This window comes from Rhinatrema bivittatum, chromosome 4, assembly GCF_901001135.1.
Source record: "Rhinatrema bivittatum chromosome 4, aRhiBiv1.1, whole genome shotgun sequence".
NCBI lineage: Eukaryota > Metazoa > Chordata > Amphibia > Gymnophiona > Rhinatrematidae > Rhinatrema > Rhinatrema bivittatum.
Window position 1 is genome coordinate 37,787,481 of NC_042618.1, and position 24,662 is coordinate 37,812,142.

A 24,662-nucleotide genomic window follows, 5' to 3' on the forward strand; every position below is an offset into this window, starting at 1 on the left:
TTTTTATTGTTTTTTTGCAGCTACCCCCCGATTTCAGCCCCCTGGCCCCCCAGGATGGGTTTTCTGTCACCCTCTTGCCTCTCCCTCCTCTCCCCCACCCAGGACTTCCAGGGCTCGTTTTGTATCTGATTTAGCTGCCCTCCTGCGAAGATTTTATTTAGCCTGCAGGAGGAGGTGGAAGGTACCCCCCCCCCCTCCCCTCCAACCTGCAAAAAAAAAAAAAAATTTCCTCACGCCGTTGATGGTTAGACCGGCTGCGGAGTCCCCGGGTCCCTTGGGGCGCAGGTGGTCCCGGGAGTGCCCCTTTCCCGACCTCCCGGTGGATCCGGTACCCCTGGATCCTGCCACTGATGCGGAGGATACTCTTCCACCCCTTACGGCCTCTTTGCCCAAGGATATGGACCCAGTCCTGATGGAAATCAGGGATCCGGCAATCGCCTTCCCCTATCATCCCACTCACAAGTTGTAGCGCCTACGGGCATGGAACGCTCCCGAGACAGGACTCTAAGTGGGCCGTGCGCTAGATAAGCTCCCCCTCCCGGAGGTATGCTTAGATTTAAAAACAAAAAACAAGACAATAATCCCTCCGGGGGCTACTTATGCGATCACAATACAGGAGGGTTTACCGGTTTTTAAAGCCGCACAGGTCCGCAAGCTCACGGCTCATGTGATGCGCATTTTTGATGTCCTGGCGCTGGGGGTACGTGCGCCTATTTTCAGCAGTCTCATGCTGCAGGCAGGTCTCAGGTGGGTTCAAAGTTGCTCTGCACCCGGGACCCCCCAGTGGGCAGAGGTTGCGCTTACGACCTTCTCCACGTCCAGGCAAAAGCGATGGCTACGGCGAGGTCCGCCAAACGGCTCTTCTGGCTGTGCCATTGGTCAGCCGATGCGTCCTCCAAAGCCCGGTTTGGCACATCGCTGTTCAAAGGTAAGCTGCTCCTTGGCAAGGGCCTTGAGAAACTATGGATTCCTTGGGGGAAAGTAAGGTCCATAGGCTTCCGAAGGAACGTCCGAAACCATCCCGTTCCTTTACACCCTCTTGTCCACGTTACCTGGGCCAGAGACGGTATACCCCACGCGGGCAGGGTGACTCCTCAGGGGGTCATTGCAGACTACTTGAGGCAGTCTGGCTGGCTGGGCATTGCAGACTGGCTGGGCATTGCAGGCAGTCTGGCTGGCTGGGCATTGCAGACTACTTGAGGCAGTCCCAGAGAGGTTCCTTCTTCTGTTCCTGTGCAGATAAGACTCTTAAATTTCTTCTGGGGGATAAAAGACTCTTAAATTTCTGGGGTGCTCTTCTGAGGGAAAAAAGAAAAAAACCAAAAAAAAAACCCTGCTTGTTTTCTTTCACTATTCTTCTAATTGCTTTGTGCTGCACTAAAATCTGGGCTCTCTGAGCAGTAGAACTGCTGTGTTTTATACCTTTCTCTAGGTCTGTTATTATACAATAATTGTAACTGTTGCTTGCAAACTGTTATTTTTAAGATCCAGTATACCTGCTTTTCTATTATTGTATAGCTGTTCTTTAATAATCTGGTTAATATTGGCACAGAAGTGCTGAGGGGGTCCTTTAATAGGTAAGAACTAGAAGTTTCCTAAGGTGTCCAGTTAAGGCCAGTTTGGGTGTGGCAGAGAAGGTAAATAGTGACCTGGCTGGGCATTGCAGACTACTTGAGGCAGTCCCAGAGAGGTTCCTTCTTCTGTTCCTGTGCAGATAAGACTCTTAAATTTCTTCTGGGGGATAAAAGACTCTTAAATTTCTGGGGTGCTCTTCTGAGGGAAAAAAGAAAAAAACCAAAAAAAAACCCTGCTTGTTTTCTTTCACTATTCTTCTAATTGCTTTGTGCTGCACTAAAATCTGGGCTCTCTGAGCAGTAGAACTTCTGTGTTTTATACCTTTCTCTAGGTCTGTTATTATACAATAATTGTAACTGTTGCTTGCAAACTGTTATTTTTAAGATCCAGTATACCTGCTTTTCTATTATTGTATAGCTGTTCTTTAATAATCTGGTTAATATTGGCACAGAAGTGCTGAGGGGGGTCCTTTAATAGCTAAAGGACTAATAAAGTTCCAGAAAGTGTCCTGCTTGTCCCAGGTTCAACTGTTTCCCTCCCACTCTACCCCTCTACCCACCCACCCCTGGGATTAGATTACTAATATAGACTGTCTAAATTAGCATTAGCAACAAGATCAATTAGTAAGTTAACAGCTAAGGACATACCAATCCAAAACTTAACCAATATGAGAACTATCCAATGCAACTGTTGTAGTGCCTTTATTCTGAGGGAAAGCATCTGGAGACTTGGAGCTTGCCCGATCTGTGCACAGCTCTCTTCTTTGAAAACGGAGCTGACTGAGGTTAAAGCTCAATTAGCTTCAATTAAAAGAATTACACCCATATTGCATTACTCAGAAAATAATTCCCCAACACCAAAGAATAACCAGGAGTCAAGAAAAAGAAATACAGTAGACTCAGGTAGGATAACACATGTGTCCCACAGTCACCCATTCTTGACAGATGGGAAGCCAACAAGTATACCCCCCCACTCAATCAGTTCATCAAGTAAATCATTAAAAAACAGGATCACAGTGGGCTCTGGTAGAATTAGACCTGTAACAAGGAGACACACACAGTATCAAATGCAACAAGAACATAAAGCCCTCCCTATATTAACTGAAGAAATTCTAGAGAAAAACATTGAGATGGATAACTCTGTCATCAATGGCACAACTGCAAAAGGAACGAGTAAAGTGAATAACAAATCTCAACTAAAGTCTCATAAGGAGTACAGGAAAAGCAATAACCGTAAAGAGAGTACCTGGAAAGCTATGACTACAAATGCTCATAGTTTGGGAAATAAAATCCCAGATCTGCAGGCCCTAATGACAGAGGCAGAACTGGACATCGTTGCCATCACAGAGACATGGTTCACAGAATCTCATGATTGGGATACGGCAATACCAGGCTATAATTTGTTAAGGAAGGACAGAGTGGATAGAAAAGGGGGAGGTGTGGCTCTTTATGTCAGAAATAATATCCAAGCATCTGAGCTGCAAGGAAGTTGGGGCAAGGAAGAAGCACTATGGGTAGACCTAAAAACAGATGATGGAGCATCCATTTACATTGGAGTGGTTTACAGGCCTCCAAACCAAAAGGAAGAGCTGGACAGAGATCTGGTTGAAGACATCCATAAGATAGGTAAGAAAGGGGAAGTGGTGATCATTGGTGACTTTAATATGCCAGATGTAGACTGGAAAATCCCATCTGCAGAATCTAAAAACAGTAGAGTAATACTGGATGCCATGCAAGTATCTTTGTTCAAACAAATGGTATTGGAACCCACGAGAGAAGGAACTATTCTCGACTTAGTGCTCAATAATGGAGAAATAGTCTCTGATGTCAAGGTGGGCGCCCACCTCAGCACCAGTGATCATCAAACGGTATGGTTTAATATCACTAAAAGAATATGGAAAAGGAGCACAAAGACCAGAGTTTTACAGTTCAAAAACACAGACTTTGAGGAAATGGGGAAGTACCTAGAGGAAGAACTAAATGGATGGGAAAATGAGAGAGATGTGGATCAACAGTGGACCAATCTAAAAGGAGCAATCGCCAAGGCAACTGCTCTATATGTTAGAAATGTAAAGAAAAGCAAAAGAAAAATGAAACCTATCTGGTTCTCAAAGGAGGTGGCTGACAAAATTAAAGCTAAAAGAACTGCATACAAGAAATACAAAAGATCCCAAAGGAAGGAGCACAAAGAAGAATATTTGTATCAACTGAGGGAGACAAAGAAATTAATCAAGTTGGCAAAAAGTCAAGCAGAAGAGAGGATTGCCAAGGAGATAAAATATGGTGACAAAACATTTTTCAGATACATCAGCGAAAAGAGAAAGGTCCAAAGTGGTATAGTGAAATTGAAAGGTGGAAATGATCAATGTGTGGAGGGAGACGAAGAAATGGCAGAAATATTAAACGAATACTTCAGCTCTGTGTTCACTAAAGAAGACCCTGGAGAAGGACCATCTCTACACAACAAGAAACTGGAGGGAAGCGGAACAGAGGAAAATCCATTTACAGTAGATAATGTATGGGAAGAGCTAAAGAATCTGAAAGTGGACAAAGCCATGGGGCCTGATGGGATTCATCCAAGGATATTGAGGGAGCTCAGAGATGTGCTGGCGGGACCGCTGTGCGACCTGTTCAATAGATCCCTAGAAACGGGAGTGGTGCCGAGTGATTGGAGAAGAGCGGTGGTGGTCCCGCTTCACAAGAGTGGGAACAGAGAGGAGGCTGGTAACTACAGACCGGTTAGCCTCACTTCAGTGGTGGGAAAAGTAATGGAGTCACTGTTGAAAGAGAGAATAGTGAACTATCTACAGTCCGGAGAATTGATGGACCAGAGGCAGCATGGATTCACCAGAGGAAGATCCTGTCAGACAAATCTGATTGACTTTTTTGACTGGGTAACCAAGGAATTGGATAGAGGAAGAGCGCTCGATATCATATACTTGGATTTCAGCAAAGCTTTTGATACGGTTCCGCACAGGAGACTGGTGAATAAAACGAGAAGCTTGGGAGTGAGTGCCGAGGTGGTGACCTGGATTGCAAATTGGTTGACGGACAGAAGACAATGTGTGATGGTAAATGGAACCTTCTCTGAAGAGAGAGCAGTTTTAAGTGGTGTACCTCAAGGATCGGTGTTGGGACCGGTCCTGTTCAATATCTTTGTGAGCGACATTGCGGACGGGATAGAAGATAAGGCTTGTCTTTTTGCGGATGACACTAAGATCTGCAACAGAGTGGACACGCCGGAAGGAGTGGAGAGAATGAGACGGGATCTAAGGAAACTGGAAGAGTGGTCGAAGATATGGCAGCTGAGATTCAATGCCAAGAAGTGCAAAGTCATGCATATGGGGAGTGGAAATCCAAATGAACTGTATTTAATGGGGGGGGAAAGGCTGATGTGCACGGAGCAGGAGAGGGACCTTGGGGTGATGGTGTCTAATGATCTGAAGTCGGCGAAACAATGCGACAAGGCGATAGCTAAAGCCAGAAGAATGCTGGGCTGCATAGAGAGAGGAATATCGAGTAAGAAAAGGGAAGTGATTATTCCCTTGTACAGGTCCTTGGTGAGGCCTCACCTGGAGTACTGTGTTCAGTTCTGGAGACCGTACCTTCAAAAAGACAAAGACAAGATGGAGGCGGTACAGAGAAGGGCGACCAGGAAGGTGGAGGATCTTCATCGGATGACGTACGAGGAGAGATTGAAGAATCTAAATATGTATACCCTGGAGGAAAGGAGGAGCAGAGGTGATATGATACAGACTTTCAGATACTTGAAAGGTGTTAATGATCAAAAGACAACGACAAACCTTTTCCTAAGGAAAAAAATCAGCAGAACCAGGGGTCACGATTTGAAGCTCCAGGGAGGAAGATTCAGAACCAATGTCAGGAAGTATTTCTTCACGGAGAGGGTGGTGGATGCCTGGAATGCCCTTCCGGAGGATGTGGTGAAGACCAGAACTGTGAAGGACTTCAAAGGGGCGTGGGATAAACACTGTGGATCCATAAAGTCAAGAGGCTGCCAATGAAGAGTGGGTGACTCGCCAGAATGATGGCTACTGCCTGGAGTCAATACCCTTATTAAATAAACATACACAGGCTTGACTCCAACATCGCTCTAAGCTTCAACAGCAAGAGGAAATGTGGAAAAAAGGATTCACACTCACAAAGAGGGGAGTAGCTGGCTTGTTACGGCGGTTACTACCCCAAATCAAATAAGCCTGATACTTCACTTTCAATGCATATACAGCATAGTTCTCTGATTCAACGGCAGGGGAGAAGAAAAGAGGGTTCGCACTCACAAAGCGGGGAGTAGCTGGCTTGTTACGGCGGTTACTACCCCAAACCAAATGGGCCTGATACTTCACTTTCGATGCACATCCAGCATGGCTCTCTGCTTCAACGGCATGGGAGAAGACTTATACGTCACGCATATCCAGCATAGCTCCCTGCTTCAACGGCAGGGGAGAAGAAAAACAACCAATAAGGGCTAATAACATAGTCTGGGTAAAACAAATAAGCATGGGTGCAGCTTGCTTATTGCGGCGGCTACTACCCCAAACTAATCAAGCTAGATATTTCACTTGGATGCAGCTCCATCACTGCTCTCTACATTAAAGGTGGGGATGGAAGGGAAATAGAACCAAGAGCTAAGAGAAACAGATAAGTATGAGAGAAAATATGTGTGAAGCTTGCTGGGCAGACTAGATGGGCCATTTGGTCGTCTTCTGCCGTCATTTCTATGTTTCTATGTTTCTATGTTTTTCCGTCTTGTTCGCAGTCTTGGTCGCAGCCTTCCCGTGGGCGCCATTCCTTTCGTGAGTGCCAGCCCACGCGCTCCATCCTTACGCCTGCCACACAATGAAGTTCATTTGACTCTTTCCTCCGTCCCCTTCCTAGGCAGTCGACTCTCCCTGTTTTTCGTGGCATGGGTCAAATTCATGTCGGACCAGTGGGTCCTCGACGTCCTCAGAGACGGGTACGCCTTCGCTTTGCTCAAGATTCTCGAGATCCTTTTTCTATTTCCCCGTGCGGTCGGTCCCAGCGGCAAGCGGTGGAGCAAATCCCCACCTGGCCCCTGTGTCTGGGCGTGGTGGTCCCGGTTCCAGACAGCAAACTTGCCGATGTGACATTAGGTTTGGCCAGTCTGTCCTTTGGAATCTCTTTGAGGTGTAGAACCCAATTCTCCCTACCTAGGGGCTATTGTTTGGGTACAGGCTGTCTCCCCTTCTGTTCCCAATAGCACTGTTGTGCCTGTTGGCACCTGCATGGTATCTGTTGGTCCCCTTTTCTTTTGGGGTAGCACCCATGGGATTCACCCATGTGTGAGAACTACCATCCTGCTTATCCTTGGGGAAAGCAGAGTTGCTTACCTGTAATAAGTGTTCTCCAAGGACAGCAGATGTAAGTTCTCATGAAACCCACCCACCACCCATGGAGTTGGATTTCTCCTATTTATTTTTCATTGTAATTCTGTTATGAGACTGAAGAGGGACCCCGTGTGGTCACGTGGTATAGGGCATGCTCAGTATGCCAAGTCAAAGTTCTGGAAACTGACAGTTTTCCATGCGGGGCTCCATCTGATGATGTTCATGTGTGAGGGCTAACATCCTGCTGTCCTTGGAGAACATCTGTTACAGGCAAGCATCTCTGCTTTCCAGGGGCATTTTTAGCTCAAGGGAAGAAAAGTACAGGCTTAAAGTACATTTTCAAATCTATGTGCAAACTTTACAAGCAAAATTCTACCCAGACAAAAAGGCACCTGTAATTATGCGTACGTTGTACCCGTGATAGTTTTCAGAGTGCACACATACATTTGCTTTGAGATTTGGAGCAAACCCTAGTACTATTACCTATTACTGTATATTTGTGGTTTGAATAGGTTTATATTTTGTGGGGAAATGCATAGACTCTGTATTCACTTTTTTGATGTGGTAGTTTAGGGTTATGGGAGTGTTTTGTGGTTTATTTTGTTTCTGTCTCTTGACTTAAATTTCTAAGTTGTACTGGCATTTTCCTAGTGTTGTATCTAACAATATAATTTTATACCAGTGTGAAGGAATTTCACCCTCTTAATGTGGCTGCTCTGTATTTTGTTTCATTTTGTCACATACGGAGTATTTGCTCATTCTCTCACTTTGGATTTTGATTTAAAGGTGAAGCCCAGTACTCCAGTACTCATGTGCTCGGTACCTGGATATGATGCTAGTGGGCGTGTTGAAGATCTTGCTGCTGAACAGAACACACAGATTACTTCTATTGCCATTGGTAAGGAAAGATAAAGCAATGGTTACCCCTTTATTTCTAGGTTTGTTTGTTTGTTTTTAATATGAATGGAGAATTTTTGTATGAAACTTGTCAAATGTCAATGAATTTGTGTTTTCTAAGTTGTTGTTTCACTTGCAGGTTCTGCTGAAGGTTTCAGTCAGGCTGAAAAGGCAATAAATACAGCAGTAAAGTCGGGCAGGTAGGTTAATCTCCCCTTCAGCTTTTTATCAGATACATTCTGGATAATTTTAAGCAGATGAAATACAAAGTTGGCCACTCCTTTTTTTTTTTTTTGTGTTTCTTCTAGGTGGGTTATGCTGAAGAATGTGCACCTAGCACCAGGTTGGTTAATGCAGCTGGAGAAAAAACTGCACTCTTTACAGCCTCATGCCTGCTTCAGGCTTTTTCTCACAATGGAAATCAATCCTAAGGTAACAATAGATATTTTTTTAGCAGGTAAATATCTGAATGTCACTCACCTTTACCGAGGTTTAGAAAGGTTCTGGATGATAGAAAAGATAGTACATTGGAAATAGCAGGAAGCATTCTGTATAAAACCCACGGTATATGGGGGCGGGGGGGAGAAATCTGCTTGTGCATTATGAAAAGATATATTTGGCAGAAATAACAGGTAACAAAAAATTCAGGCGTACCATTTGCAAAGTTGGAACACTGAAGTAGAAAATTTGGCATACATAATATAATAGAGGATCAATGTGCAGGAACATTGAAGGTGTGAAGATTGCATGCTGTGATTCAAGTACAGACATACACACAGGTTATTGTCAGAATATAAAATTAAAAGCACATTGCGAACAGGGAAAAAGTGAGAAAAACAAAAAATCGTATCCCCCCCTGAAGGACAACTACCTGAGTAGGCCAAATGATGTGTTGCTTTTTTTTTTTTTTTTTGTCAGGTACCAGTGAATTTGCTGCGGGCTGGTCGAATTTTTGTGTTTGAACCACCTCCTGGTGTGAAGGCCAATATGCTGAGGACTTTCAGCAGTATTCCTGTTGCCAGAATGTGCAAGGTAAATCCATTTTCATTTAATGAATGTTGCTACTTTATATGTAAATTTTGTTAATGAATTTCAGAAAATGCCTCACTTCAAAATAGTAAGTCACAAGTGACAAATTAGGTAGATTGATTTCTTTGCCAAGAATGGTAGTATTGACATGTCTGTATACTAACCCCTATAACTTAGTAATGCAATGCTAGTTAATATCCATATTGCTAAAATTGTAATAAATTTCCTGAATAATTTTACTGTGTTTTAAAATATGATGCTACATAGTAGATCATATCAACGATGCACTAGTTATCTTTTTGAGGGATATAATACCAATACCATTGCAACACGATATCTCCTCAGATGTTAGAATTAAACTCTTTGCTGTCTCCAAATAACTTCATAAGATGAACATGTCTATCCAATTTTTTATATTTATTTTATCTTTATTGAGCAAAAGCAAATTGCCACAAGAGAATTTTTAAGGAGAGAAGAGGGAAGGTTTCATATAAATTCATTATCACTGCATCCAGCAGTGTATTATGGTTTAATCACTAACCAACTTCCTCCCACCCGTGGTGGGTATTTCTAAGTTTGCTTCGCGTGCACTAATCTATAGTGAAAAATGTGAAATTAAAAAATATTATAAATTTGTGACATTAGTCACTCGCTATTTTAAAGACATTGTTTTTGACAATTTTCTTGAAATAATGCCGAATTTTTCCAAAAACGCCAATACTTTTTTAATAAGCCAAAATCTAAACCGTGAGAAAACTTCCCTTCAACTTATCTGCTTATGTATACATCTGCCATGTCCATGTCCCAACAGGGCCTTGTTTCGAATCCACGATTTTTCGTCAGGGGACTTGGTGTTATATCCAAGTAGTTAGTATCGTTCGGCGTTTTACTGAATTGTACTGGCCATCTATATGGTCACCATATTGATTTAAATGCCCCGGTCCTTCTGTAATGTATCACAATCCGCTTGTGATTTAACTATGAATAATTTTGTACCATCCCCACATTTGATAACCTCACTCGTTTGTATTAACCTGCTTTTCAGATGTTAGGGATTATTTGGAAATCTTCAGCTCAGGTGATTTTTTACATATAGACACATGGACTATGTTTGCTTTTATTGGAATCTCTCTTTTGGGATGCCTAACTCTCCTGTATTATTAGTATTCTTCAAGGATACATTCCTTCGAACCATGCACTGCTGAGTGACTGTTGGCTTTCCCCCTTGTTCTAGTTTAAAAGCTGCTCTATCTCCTTTTTGAAAGTTAGTGCCAGCAGCTTGGTTCCACTCTGGTTGAGGTGGAGCCCATCCTTTTGGAAAAGTCTCCCCCTTCCCCAAAGATTTCCCAGTTCCTTACAAAACTGAATCCCTCTTCCTTGCACCATCGTCTCATCCACGCATTGAGACTGCGAAGCTCTGCCTGCCTCTGGGGACCTGAGCGTGGAACAGGAAGCATTTCAGAGAATGCCACCCTGGAGGTTCTGGATTTCAGCTTCCTACCTAAAATCCTAAATTTGGCTTCCAGAACCTCTCTCCCACATTTTCCTATGTCGTTGGTGCCCACATGTACCACGACAGCCGGCTCCTCCCCAGCGCTGTCTATAATCCTATCTAGGTGATGCGTGAGGTCTGCCACCTTCGCACCAGGCAGGCAAGTTAAATCTAGTTAGCTATCAAATTACTGAGCTCCATTAACTTTAACTGAAATCAGTTTCTAACTTCTCATTAGGCCTGACTCATTCCTTCATTTTCCCTCTTCCTGTTTTCCATCTTTAAAATGGGGGCTCTCCCTGGATACCGTGCTCAGGCAACTCACAGGATTACTTGACAGGAAGTCTAGATGGCAATCTTCCTTGAAACTCTTCCTCAGCGCTGCCAGATTTGTCTGGATTACCAAGGTAGCTGCCTTCCCTCTTCCTAGATCAGAGCACATTGCTGTCAGTGCACTCAAACTAAGTTGTTCCTGAGGGACAGGAGACCCAAACCTGAGCTGCTGCCTGAGCAGTAAAGCCAGCCTGATCTGGTTCATTCATTTACTTTACATGATCTTTAACGGCTAATGTTAAACAAATACACATGATGTACATCAAGGTTTGCAGTTTCATGAGTAAGAAGGGGAAACGCGTCCATCTTTTGAAGGTGTTGGTGGTAGGAACATAAATTTGATTAAATATTTCAAGATTTTCACAATTTGTAAGCCTAAGAAGCCTTGAAGAAAGTTGGTCAGCAATGAGGTAAATTCTCTCTCCCTTTCTTTGAAAGAGGTAGATTTCTGTAGTGATTCATTACCTTGTGCTGGTTCTGTCTAGGCTCCAAATGAGCGGGCCCGCTTGTACTTCCTGCTTGCCTGGTTCCATGCTATCATTCAAGAACGACTGCGATACGCTCCGCTGGGCTGGTCCAAAAAGTATGAGTTTGGTGAATCTGACCTAAGATCTGCTTGTGACACAGTGGACACCTGGCTGGATGACACAGCGAAGGTAAGTTGTTTTTCATGCTGGACTCCAAGCAGTGGTCTTTAGGAGATGCCTATTCCATCATTGCTCCAAAACATCCTACGTAAAAGCATTACAGTATGTTTCATTTTCATTACTATGGAAAATGGGGGTTTCTGTGTGAACTGTGATTCCTTGTTTGCCTGGAACTTTTATTTTCCCTAGAGGAACTACTCTTCCCTTAAACTGGCCTGCAGGTGTTGTCCTGACCCTTGAAACACTTTAATTAAAACTGGGACATGGAATGCCTGCTTGATTCAGAGTGAGACTTGATAGCGTATTTTCCAGTATCCTCAGGGAGTTGGAAGATTGTAGCATCCTACCATACCCATTGGTCAGAAAGCTATTGCTTTGTACCCTGATTCAGAAACAGCCCATAGAGAACTAACTCCAAATTTGCTGGGAGTGCAGATGAACCAGATCTATGCCAAGTGTTCAACTTCATACATTCTAGTTTTGGCAGCATATCCTGAACCTCCCTAGGCACTTCCTAAGTACAGTGAAACTCCCTAGGTAGTGTTAACTGTATGAATCTTTATTTTATCTGTTGGCTGTTTGAACACACACACATTTAATTTGCCATATACTATTTAGTATCCGTCTCTTATTCTAACTGGTGATCCCAGCATTTTTTATTTTATTTTTATTGCTTTTTAGATAAATACAAAGATAAACTTTGCTCAGAAAACAGAAACATCAATTTTTCACCTAACATACTTGATACTTGCAGAAATTAACAATCAATTATTTAGACCACAATCTTATTTCTGAAAGGGGGGTGGATAATTTTGGGAGTCACAAAACTGAAACCTATATCTGTTGAAATCACTTAACAGGCTAGTACTGATGTAAGTTTGTTAATGAAGTATTTTCAACATATGGGTGAAAGCTTTATGGGACAACGTGTCCAAATCTTCCCAGATTTATCGAAGATAACACGAGAGGAGGAAAGACTTTCTCTCTATGAGACAGGAATTAAATAAGATGGGGGCTAAGTTTCTTCTAAGATATCCCTGTAAAGGAGTTGTTACCTCTAATAGAGATGTTTATATATTTTATGCCCCGGAACAACTAAGGGTATTTATAGACTCTAGAAAGAGGACTTTCCTAACTTCCTCTCCGAATGAGGAACCGGGGTTCTGATTGAGTGATCCCAGCATTTTGTGCATTTCTAGAAACTGCGTGGCCCTCCTGGGCTTCATTGAGTCTGTATCCCTAGAAACACAAAGGGGTAGCATGCAGGCAGCTGCTTGCCCAGAGGCAAGCATGAAGGTGCCGGTATAGGGACGTGTATGTAGATGCAGCAGGTCTGTGCTGTGCTTGGTAGGACCTCTAGATGTCCAGAGAGGTAAACTTGAGTGGAGTTCTAGAGATAGCAGTAAGGCATTACATGAAAATCGTTATATGTAATATAAAAATAACACATTTACAGTGAAGCTGATGTGATAAGCTGCGCAGAACCTTCCACGGGTAACTGCACATGGTTTTCCACACTGATCTTAAGTGCATATGTAATAGTGCATTCAGTGAGGGGAAAAATGCGTGCAAATAGCTTGTAAAAGAGGCAATTACCTATTCATGGACTATGCAGGGGAACCCCACTAGCAAGGGAGATCATTTAGTGCAGATTTTTAGCACCTGAGTCAGGGCAAGAGTTAAAGTGCTTGTCTGGAGGCCCTTTTATTCATTGCTAGCATTAGTTCTCATTAGCTTTGTTAAGCTACTTTAAAGTCCCTTCATTTCCTTAATAGTTTTTTGATGCCAGGTTATGTATTCGTACAGCCTTTTCCTCACCGGACACCCAGAGCTTGCAGATTGCAATCGCTCTGGTGACTTTCAGTCATGGTTCTGACCCCCGAGATGCTGCGGCTCCGGGCGGTGTTAGCACATTGTAGCTTCTGGAGATCGCTGGTCTGTCCGACCTGGCTCCTGTTCTCTCCTGGTGGGACTGATCCATGCCAAGCGACCCTGGGTGCCCAGCGAGAAGGTTGTATGGACACACAACCACACAAATGCCAGCAATGGAGTAAAAGGGCTGATAGGTGCTGAAAAAAATATTTTTAATAATAACTTGAAATCTTTAGAAATTTGTTTGCATTAGCACCTGTTTTTCCCATGTCTTTCTGTAATAGGGGCTTATGTGGGTATTGGTGCGTGTATTTGGTCTTGTGTGCGTTTTTTGCACTTATCTAATTTGCATGCCTTTCTCTTATTATATCCCACTGGGCCACCTGTTCTTGCCAAGCACGCTAAAAAAATATATATATATATGCACAGAGAAATAGCCCCAATTTCAGCATATGTCTTATTACATCAGCCCCAATGTGTTTTGGTATTTAGTTATCATAGTTTGGGAACAAAAATTGGTTGTTAGAAAACACAGATTTATTGTATAAATGATGGTTTTCAATTTTTTCTTCATTTGACTTTGCAAATGATGGGAATGCATTTTGAAATGTTTCCTTTTTAGGGGCGACAGAATATTTCACCTGATAAGATCCCATGGTCTGCTCTAAAGACCCTGATGGCACAGTCTATTTATGGTGGCCGTGTTGATAATGAGTTTGATCAACGTTTATTGAACACTTTCCTTGAACGGTTATTCACGACTGCCAGTTTTGATAGTGAATTTAAATTGGCATGCAAGGTTGATGGACATAAAGACATCCAAATGCCAGATGGAATCAGGTAATATGCTGCTTTTTTGATTTTGGGGTTGGTTGGTTTTTTTTTTTGTGTGTGTGAAATGTATGGTGGCGGGCTTCCAGATCAGTTGAAACCAGCTTATACTGGGGAATAGCGATGCTGTGACTCTTTAGAAGTACCCAAAGATTTTTTTTTTCCTTTTCTAACCTCTCCATCTAGTTCAGCCATCACAGTGCCAGTTCATGATCAGGGGCCAGAGACAGGGGCTCTGTCTGAAACCAGTTGTGTGTACAGCCCAAGTCTAGCCATGAGGTATCACCAGTGTATGATGGCTGAGAATTTTTTCCACTCTGCTACCCCCTTATCCCAGCTCCCCAATATGGGCTATTTCTGCAACTTCCTCCAGCCCAGTTGGTCTGAGGAGCAGAAATTGAGCTCAGGAATGTAATTCTAGTCTTCACCATGGCATTGTACAGTACTGCCATGGAGTCGCCTGGCTGGCCAAAGTGGGAACAGCTATCTGAATAAAACAGCATGATATGACTAAAAATTAATAATTATATTGAAACAAGTGATAAATTTATTTCTTTTGTTCTCTGTGAACAAACAGGAGTAAGTGGTGGGACTTTGCCTCCTGGCCATGTGTGTCCAGGTTGTTGAAGGGTTTTAGGCATTTATGTCCCCCCTTGCGGCTACCGATGCTTCTTATGGATCTTTAGCTTGGCCTTGAGTTTCTTGGCTATCTGTTTAACACGACTAGTTTCAGAGCTGCAGGCTCCTTCTTGCCATGAGCCGTTTATGCGAATGACTCTGGGAGTAGTACTGATTAGGTCTGTACCTTTTTTTGCCAAAGGAAGTTTCGGAGTTTCATTTGAATTAGTCTATGTCCCTTCCCATGCGGGACAGGAAGAGAGGTGGGTGTGATTATCGTCTGTTGCATGCCTTGGATGTCAAGCAACATCGGATGTGGTACTGGAAGATTACTAACTCTTTCAGACAGTCTGAGCCGACTGTTTGTGCTCTATGGTGGAGATAAAGTAAACTGGCGACATGGGTAACTATAGCCTGATGGGTGAGAGAAGTCATCTCTGCCATCTATGTGGATGCTTATGTTCCATTGCATACACAGGATAGGACACATTCCACTGGGGCTCTGGTGGTATCATGGGCAGAGCTTTGGTTATGTCCTGTCGAGGATTGCTGAGCAGAGACATGGTTCTTGCACGCTTTCTCCAAGTTTTACCTCTTGGATGTTCGGGCTCAGGAGGACGCCACATTCACATGTGCGGTATTGACGGGACTGCAGGCAGTCTCCCACCCTGTTCGGGAGTAACTTTGGTATATCCCACTCATATGGATTGGCCTGCCTTCCTTAGAGTAAAGGAAATTATTAGGTAAGTAGTAACTTCTCCTTCTTCTGCACTCTGGCAGGCCAATCCACAACCCGCCCTTGGCTGCCAACTTGCCTTTTAGTTCGTCCTTATGCGGATGACGCAAAGTGTTCTTGTTTGTTCATTAAAGGACTGGTAAGTGTCATATCCGGGCCCTAAATTTATTAAATGTTAATTCCTTTGACTGTCTCAGTGTTCCAAATTGGTTGGAAGCATGAGTGGTTAATAGTCATGCTCAAGTCTAATCGGTTTGTCCATAGTTTGGCTTTTCCAGAGAATACCGGCGGGCTGATTTAAGGCAGGGCTTATACATCCGTGACGTCAGCTTTTCTCAGTCTCCATCTGCTGGTAGAGGCACATAACCCACTCGTGTAGATTGACCTGCTTTCCTTAGAGCAGGGCTTCCCAAACTTGTCCTGAGGATCCCTCAGCCAGTCCCTCAGCCAGTCGGGTTTTCAGGATATCCACAATGAATATGCACGAGATACATTTGCATACCGTGGAGACTCAGTGTATGCAAACTTATCTCATGCATATTCATTATGGATATCTTGAAAACCCAACTGGCTGTGGGGTCCCCAGGACAGGTTTGGGAAGCCCTGCCTTAGAGGGAAGGAAATTCAGGTAAGTAGTAATTTCACCTAGATAGGATTTTAGACAGTGCTGCGGAGGAACTGGCCGTCGTACATGTGGGCACCAACGACATAGAGAAATGTGGAAGGGAGGTTCTGGGAGCCAAATTTAAGTTTTTAGGTAGAAAGCAGAAATCCAGAACATCCAGGGTAGCATTCTCTGAAATGCTCCCTGATCCACACGCAGGTCCCCAGAGGCAGGCACAGCTCTGGAGTCTCAATGTGTGGTTGAGACAATGGTGCAAGCATCTTGGTGGCAGGGCGGTGCTTTATGTCCAGGATGCCATAGATTCTAACAGGATAAAGATCCTGCATGAGACTAAAAGCACAATTGAATCTTTATGGGTAGAAATCCCTTGTGTGTTGGGGAAGAGTATAGTGATAGGAGTATACTACCATCCACCTGGCCAAGATGGTGAGATGGATAGTGAAATGCTAAGAGAAATTAGGGAAGCTAACCAAATTGGTAGTGCAGTAATAATGGGAGATTTCAATTACCCCAGTATTGACTGGGAAGATGTATCATCGGTACATGCTAGAGAGATAAAGTTCCTGGATGGAATAAATGAGTTTTATGGAGCAATTGGTTCAGGAACAGACAAGAGAGGGAAAGTTCATGGACATTGTTTTAAAAAAAAAAAATCCTAGAAGCAGTCCATATGTATTCCTTGCATTAAGAAAGGTGGAAGGAAGGTCAAATGATTGCCAGGATGGCTAAAAAGCGAGATAAAAGAGGCTGTTTCAGCCAAAAGAACTTCATTCAAAACTTGGAAGAAGGATCCATCAGAAGGAAACAGGATTAAGCATAAACATTGGCAAGTTAAATGTAAGAGTGCTATGTGACCTTAAACACTTGCTAGAGAAAGCAAATTTTCGAACAGTGATGCAAGCTTCTATTCTACCCTTAGTAGACTACTGTAATTCTACGCTCCTTGGGCTTCCACCAATAACACTTAGACCCCTCCAACTTCTGTTGAATGCCACAGCACGACTTATCACTGGTGCTAGCAAGCGTGAGCACATCATCCTAGTTCTCTTCGAGTTACACTGGCTTCTGATTGCATTAAATATAAGATTGCAACCATCACCTTCAATTTGATTTCCTCCGACACTTCACCTTGGAGCAGTGCTTTACTATGGCATCATTGTCTGTCTTGTCAGCTCCATTCCACACAACGGGGCCTTCTAGATGTGCCCTCACCATTGCATGCCAGGCCTGGTGTTACCAGAGATTGTGCCTTCTCTGTGGCCACCCGTTATCTGGAATTCCTTTCCTGAAGTTCCACGTATGGCAGACAGTGCCAAGTCCTTTAAAACTGTTAAAAACATGGCTATTCAGACAAGCATTTTATTAAATCTGTGTGCTGTGGCATCAAAAAAGGAAATAGAATGTTAGGAATTAAGAAGGGAATGGCAAATAAAATGATGGATGTCATAATGCCTCAGTATCGCTCAATGGTGAGACCGCATCTTGATTACTGTGTGCAGAGAAGGGCGACCAAGATAAGGGGCATGAAACAGCTGCCCTATGGGGTAAGGCTAAGGAAATTAGGGCTGTTCAGTTTGGAGAAGAGACGACTGAGGGGGGGATATGATAGAGGTCTACAAAATCATGAAAGGACTTGAAAATGTTAATGTAAATCTGTTATTTCTCAGATAATAGGACTAGGGGGCACTCCATGAAGTTAGGAAGTAGCTCATTTAAAACTAATCAAAAAATGTTTTCACTCAGCGCATAGTTAAGCTCTGGAATATATTGCCAGAGGATGTGGTTACAGCAGTTGGTGTAACTGGGTTTAAAAAAGTTTTGGATAAGTTCCTAGAGGAAAAATCCATAAACTATTAATTAATAAGCAATAGTAGCTTGAGATTTATCTAGTATTTAGGTTCTTGCCAGGTACTTGTGACTTGGATTGGCCACTGTTGGAAACAGGATACTGGGTTTGGACCCTTGATGTGACCCAGTTTGGCAATTCTTATGTTTTTATATTTTTATGTTCCTTTCACTCTCCCATCATCACCTCTGGCTTACTTTCACCCACACCCAACCTCTCTGGCTTTCTTGTACCCTTCTACTGCCTTCCCCCCAGTTCTTTTGAAATCCTTCAACCCCCCATCTGTGGCTAAATTATGTCCCTCCACTCCCCCACCCTAGCTCCACATAACTCCGCTCCCACATGGATCCTCATGCACCTCTTTATCTTGCTCCTCTTTCCTCGTACCATTCTCAGCCACCCTAGCCCTAGTCCCCTCACACCTACTGCGTAACACATGGCAGCATGGAGGGAGATATTCGCCCCCTGCTCACCTCCCCCACAGCTTTTAGCTCTTCTTTGTGCAAATTTCCAGCATTCAGTCCTGGACTCACCTTTTCCCGTCATTCATCCCCCTTAGCTTTCCCAATATTAACCCTTTTCATTTCACTTCTTCTAGACACACTCATTCCCTCATGCACCGTTCTTCCTCCAAACATTCACATCCTTCATCTCCCCAACATTCACCACTTCACATGCTCTCTCTCAAAGCATTTATACCTTTCCCTTGCCACAAATCATTCTGCCCTGACTGAAGCTCCAGGTGACTCCCTCCTTTCTTCTACTGTTAGCGTAAAACAGAAGATCCCAGTGCGGTGACTTTCAGTCAGGATGAGTAGAGAAAAACCTCTGCTCCCTGGTCAAACTTTGTTTCCACTGCAATCAGCAGCGCTGTGGGGACAGGAGGTAAGGATCTTAGAAAGAAGCAGAATGGCTCCTCTGCTGTGTTCTGCTCTCTGTCATACCTGCTTCATCCTTGACCCTTCTGTCCTCTGATCTGGTGCTCAGTTACTATGGGGGCAGGAGGGCAAGAGCTACATTTTGCACATGAGAGAGCCACGTTAGCTCCCAAGCCATAGGTTGGCCACCCCTGTTCCAAGGGATCATTCTTGGTGCCATCGCAGTTAATTTTTCCAGTGTTAGCTTTGGGTTCTTTTTATCTATTTGCTAGTATTTTTGCTTTAAAAAAGGCAGGGGGGAAGACCCTTTGTTATGTATAAGATGCAGACACATGCGTAAAACAAGGTGTGAAGCCAGAAACTTAAGCTACGCCAAATCATAAGTAAATTCAATTTAATCTTCATAATGTGGTGTTTATTTTAGGCATCAGAACAATTTTTCAAAAAGATGCAGTCCCCCAACACGGCCATGTTTTGCTGCAGGGGCTGCGTCGGGAGGGACCCAAGGGGGGATAGATTCCCAGTGTTGGGACTCCCTCTTTTTGCAAAACTGTTCTGATGCCTAAAATAAACACCAAGTTTTGAAGATTAAATTGGATTTACTTATGATTATTTGGAACAGCTTAAGTTTCTGGCTTCACACCACTTGTTTTCTGCATATGCTCCCCGGTGTGGCCACATTTATTCCACATTAACTGTTGGCAAGATGCAGAGAGACACATCTTGCAGATCCTGTACCCCTATTTTGTCTATGTGAAAAAAAAGCCCTTTATTGAAATTTGCCAGACTCTAGCCGAGTTTCACTCTTTGGTCGAGAGCTGCCTCAGGGGCAACTAGGAACAAATATATACAAAGTTAAAAAATAAACACACACAAATAATAAAATTAATAAACATACATGGGTGTTCAAACTTTAAAAATGATACAAATCATAACATGTATGTGTGTAGACAACACAATGGAATACAGAAACAATGTAGAAAGAGGAGAAGCAGGGCACAGTCTGTGTACAGGTGTGATGAATTACCAACAGTAGTGGTGGAAACATTTGGGAATGCACTGGAGAGGATTGCCTTGGTATTAGTGTAAATCATGATGCAGTTATTATGATTAAAATGTGAAAAATACCAGGGAGTAAGGTGCTTTGGATATGACACGAGGTAAAAAATGAAAGTAAAAAATGAAAAATAAAAGAAAAATCACTTACTATGTGTGGGCAGAGTCGGGCAAATTTCAATAAAGGGCTTTTTTTTACATATACCGATCTTCACTTCTTTACTGCTATACAGCCAACTGGATCAGCTTCTGATTTGTTTTCTGGGTCCACCCCTATTTTGTCTTAAAGGTCTGGGTCCATCTCTTCCTGTAGTCCATGTCAAGATGTCTCCATGGGTTATGAGATACAGACTGAAACTACAAGTACGAACTCTCTCCTTCACTAAAAAAAAAAAAAAAGAACCTTTTCAGAGACCAGCACTGGATAGGTCGAAGTCTCAAGATTCAAAGGAGGCTTCTAAGAGGAGGAAGCCAAAACTTTAATTGGGCAGGGCTTCACATTGAACGGTTTCGCACATATATGGAGAGTTGTTAGGTGGGTGGTATGGTCTGGGGTTCCCCTTATATTGGATGGAGTTAAGAGCCTTTTTATGGCACCGCAGGGTTTGAATTTTCTTTTTTGGCACAAAACATGCTGGCCTCTTTGGTTCCTGGCATTGGGTAATGGGTTAGGCAGAGGGGAGGAGATGGGATACTAAGAATATGGCCACAATTACTTTCCTCTCCCTTAATGTTAAGGGTTTAAACTCTGGTAGGAAAAGGAAACTTTTATTTCAGGAAATGGAAAGGCTATCAGCACACGTGGTTTATGTACAAGAAACTCACCTTCTTAAGCGCTATGAGGGCCTATTACGTTCTGACAAATATCCGAATCAATTCTGGGCGGCAGCAACACCTGCCTCTAAATATTCGGGTGTGGGTATTTTGATACACAAAGATATTCAATTTGAGGTACAGAATATACTATCTGACCCACAAGGCAGATACCTTCTCCTTCATGTGGTTTTGGGTGGGGAGTCTTATACACTTTGTTCCGTGTATGGTCCTACTTCTCAGAAGGAAGCTTTTTATACTAAATTGCATAAGATATTAGCAGACCACATGGAAGGCAGTGTTATCCTGGGTGGGGACTTTAATTTGACGCTCAATCCTCGGATTGATAATTCGGCGGGATCCAGTTCTGACCCGGCTTTGGCTCGGAGGGCGTTTAAACAGGTGATCACGCTTATTGCCGGGGTGGATATCTGGCGTTCTCGCTTTCCTACCTCTCGTAGCTATACCTATTTCTCATCCCCGCATAACAGCTATTCTCGCTTAGATATGTTTTTGCTTGATCGGACTAAACTTAATACAGTTACTGCGGTAGATATTGAGCCCATAGTTTGGTCCGATCACGCACCTATCTGGTTTAAACTAACTACTGGCCTCGCTGACTCAGGTCAACGTTATTGGCGGCTGAATGATTCGCTGCTGGAGGATGATACCTTCCAGAAGCAGCTGACTCAGGAAATTCAAGATTACATCCGTCATAATGATACTGGGGAGGTGGGAGCTGGGACCTTATGGGACTGTTTAAAATGTGTAATCCGAGGTTCCTGTATTGCGCGGGCTTCATATGTTAAGCGACAACGAGAGCGAGAACGCCAGAAGCTTTTGATGTCTTTATCTAAGTTGGAGCGGGCCCATATGAGGGATGGAGCTAGTTCTACGTCCCGGTGCCCCATTCAGGAGTTGAGGGATAAGATCATGGCGTTAGATTCAGCTCGTATTGCCCACCACTTGGAATTAGCCCAACAGCGATTTTTTGAGGGTGGGAATAAGGCAGGACGGTATTTAGCTCATAGCCTCAGACGGAAGCAGGCACAGGCCACTATTTCAAAAATTAAGGATTCTTCTGGGGGGCTCCTCACAGATAATACCTCCATTAGGAGTTGCTTTCAAAAGTTTTATTCTGATCTATATTGTGGGGACGCTGACATACCGATAGCTTCGATAGAGGCCTATCTTTCTCGGATTCCCCTCCCTACTCTGACGACAGCTCAGAGACAATTTTTAGACAGGGACATTACCGCTGTAGAAGTACAGGAAGCTATCGCCTCACTTAAACTGGGAAAATCACCAGGCCTCGATGGGTATACTCCACGGTTTTACAAATTATTTGCTACAACCCTTACCCCCTTGCTGTTGAATTACTTTAACTCTTTGAAGGCGGGGTCTACCTTGTCTACACAGGCCAATTTAGCGGGGATTACGCTCTTACTTAAACCTGGCCGGGACCCCTCAGTCTCTGGTTCATACAGGCCCATTTCTTTGTTGAACATTGATGTTAAATTACTGGCCAAAATTTTGGCGAACCGTTTAAATTGTTTTATAACCCAATTGGTGGGGGTAGATCAGGCAGGTTTTATCCGTGGGAGAACTACGGCTGATAATGTTCACAAAATTATGGACACTATCTGGTATGCCCAAAAACACATAATCCCTGCCGTGGCATTGTCGATCGATGCGGACAAAGCATTTGATCGAGTGCACTGGCCTTATCTTTTTCAAACCTTGGAGTATATGGGATTTGGCTCCTCCTATCTACAGTGGCTGGGGCAGCTTTATCATTCCCCCAGGGCCTGCTTGAAGGTAAATGGAGGCTATTCAGCTCCTTTTGAGGTGGGAAGGGGGACTAGACAGGGTTGCCCGCTGTCCCCTCTACTCTTTGCTTTATTTCTTGAACCGTTTGCTATTTCTATTCGTGGAAATGCTGATATCTCCGGAGTGACTATAGGTAATATTTCTACTAAGATATCCCTCTATGCTGATGACATTTTGTTTACGCTCTCCGACCCAGCCAATTCCCTTGAATCAGTTATTGCTGAGATGGAGACTTTCGGTAAGGTCTCTGGTTTCAAAGTAAATTGGGATAAATCAGAAGTTCTCAATATCAATTTACACTCCCGTACGGTCCGTCTACTTCAAGAGCTGTTTCCCTTTAAGTGGGCCAAAACTCAAATTAAATATTTGGGCATTCAGCTCAGCGCTACGCACGATTTGCTTCCCATTAACTATACTCCGCTTTGGAACAAATTATCCAAGGATATGGAAGAGTGGAATCGCTATCAGATATCCTGGCTGGGTAGAATGGCTGTCTTTAAGATGACTATACTTCCGAAATTATTGTATCTTTTTCAGACACTCCCAGTACTGGTTTCTGTGTCTATGTTAAAACAGTGGCAAAGACGGTGTATGGCTTTTATTTGGGCAGGAAGGCGGCCCCAGGTAGCCCGCAGGGCACTCACACAACCTAAAAGTAGAGGTGGACTGGGCGTACCGGATTTGATCCGTTACTACCGTGCTGCTCAGTTTAAAAAACTGGTTGACCTGAACTCGTCTCGCAGACAGAAGCCATGGGTTCTTATTAATCAGGAACTTCTAGGTACTGTTCCTCTTGGTAGTCTTATATGGCAGCCCAAGCACACCTGGGTGGTAGACCTGGTTGCGGTGTTACCTACCTCTACGCTTCTGCTGCTTTATTTGTGGCAGCATTATGGTACATTCCTGGTGGGAAATAGGGAATACCATCTCAGTACACACTTATTCCACAATAAAGCTTTTCGTCCAGGCTATGAGAGCTCGGCTTTTTTAGCTTGGAGGAAACGGGGCATTACAACATGGGGACATATTTGGGGTTCTGCAGCTTTACGTCCTTTTGCTGATCTTAAACGAACTTATGACTTACCTGAATCAGCGATATACTCTTATATGCAACTAGCCCATTTTGCCAAGGCCAATATGCTTTCATCTCACTTTGCTCAGGAACAATCCGACTTTGAGAAGTTATGTGAGAGGGCTCATAGCTACCCTAAAATATTATCCAGACTTTATCAATTGTTATTGGTACAAGACCCCCCCCAGTTATACCTTTCAGAAAGCTTGGGAGCAGGACCTTCGGGTAAGCTGGTCGCCCCGGATATGGAAGTCTATTTTTCAAAGTATGGGTAAGGGGCATATTGCTGCTTCTCTTATTGAGAACTCTTACAAGATGTTATACCGCTGGTACAAGTGTCCTTCACAGATACACAAATTCATGCCTCTCTATCCAGATGTTTGTTGGCGAGGCTGTATAGAGGAGGGCACGTTTTATTATATGTGGTGGACCTGTTCCCAAATTCAGGTGGTTTGGAGGCAGGTCTTTCAATGGCTGAGTATTCTTTTTCCAGGGCTGCCATCTCTCACACCGGCACAGGCATTGCTGGGTCAGGCACTCCTAGGGCTGTCGCAGGACTCCAATCAGTTAGTTCAGTATATCTCCACTGCTAGTCGTTGTGAGAGAGCGCGCTTATGGAAGGCTACTAGTATTCCCAAGTTAGAGGACATTCAACACAGAGTGCGTAAAATCTTTTTATTATCCAAAATCACAGCATTTAAACATAAGAAAGTCTCTCGCTTTACATCAATTTGGCATCCCTATCACACTTGGCTTTCTAGTGTATCCCTGGGTATTCCGACATAAATAGTGAATGTGTAGCGGAAATCCTTTGGCTCCTTTAATCCTCTTGGGGGGTAACCCTATAGGCATATCTATTCTCTCTGGTGTGACACCATTTATACTATGTTTGTGCAAATTTTGACATTGTAACTGTGAAGCATGGGGGGTGGAGGGTGGGGTGGATTATATAAATTCAATGTGAACAACTTCGTTGCAAACCTTTGATGTATAACCTACAGCAGATAACGGTTTTGTTTTCATATCCGGGCTGTTTCTTAAGCATGTTGTTCTCCTGATTATATGGTCCGGTCTGTAGGTTGCTTTATGTTGTTGTTTCAATAAAAATCTTTAAATTAAAAAAAAAAACAAAACTTTAATTGGGCAAAAA

At 43.4% G+C, this 24,662-nt stretch overlaps 1 protein-coding gene across 1 annotated transcript in view; it reads left to right on the forward strand.

The window, feature by feature from the left end:
• The window catches only part of DYNC1H1 (dynein cytoplasmic 1 heavy chain 1), a 378,125-nt gene that overhangs the window by 307,719 nt on the left and 45,744 nt on the right, over window positions 1-24,662 (forward strand). Inside the window, exons 66-71 of the mRNA XM_029597957.1 lie at window positions 7,724-7,835; window positions 7,974-8,034; window positions 8,143-8,266; window positions 8,753-8,866; window positions 11,174-11,344; window positions 13,830-14,047. Coding sequence (XP_029453817.1) covers window positions 7,724-7,835; window positions 7,974-8,034; window positions 8,143-8,266; window positions 8,753-8,866; window positions 11,174-11,344; window positions 13,830-14,047 — 800 coding nt within the window. The remainder of the gene's footprint in view (window positions 1-7,723; window positions 7,836-7,973; window positions 8,035-8,142; window positions 8,267-8,752; window positions 8,867-11,173; window positions 11,345-13,829; window positions 14,048-24,662) is intronic.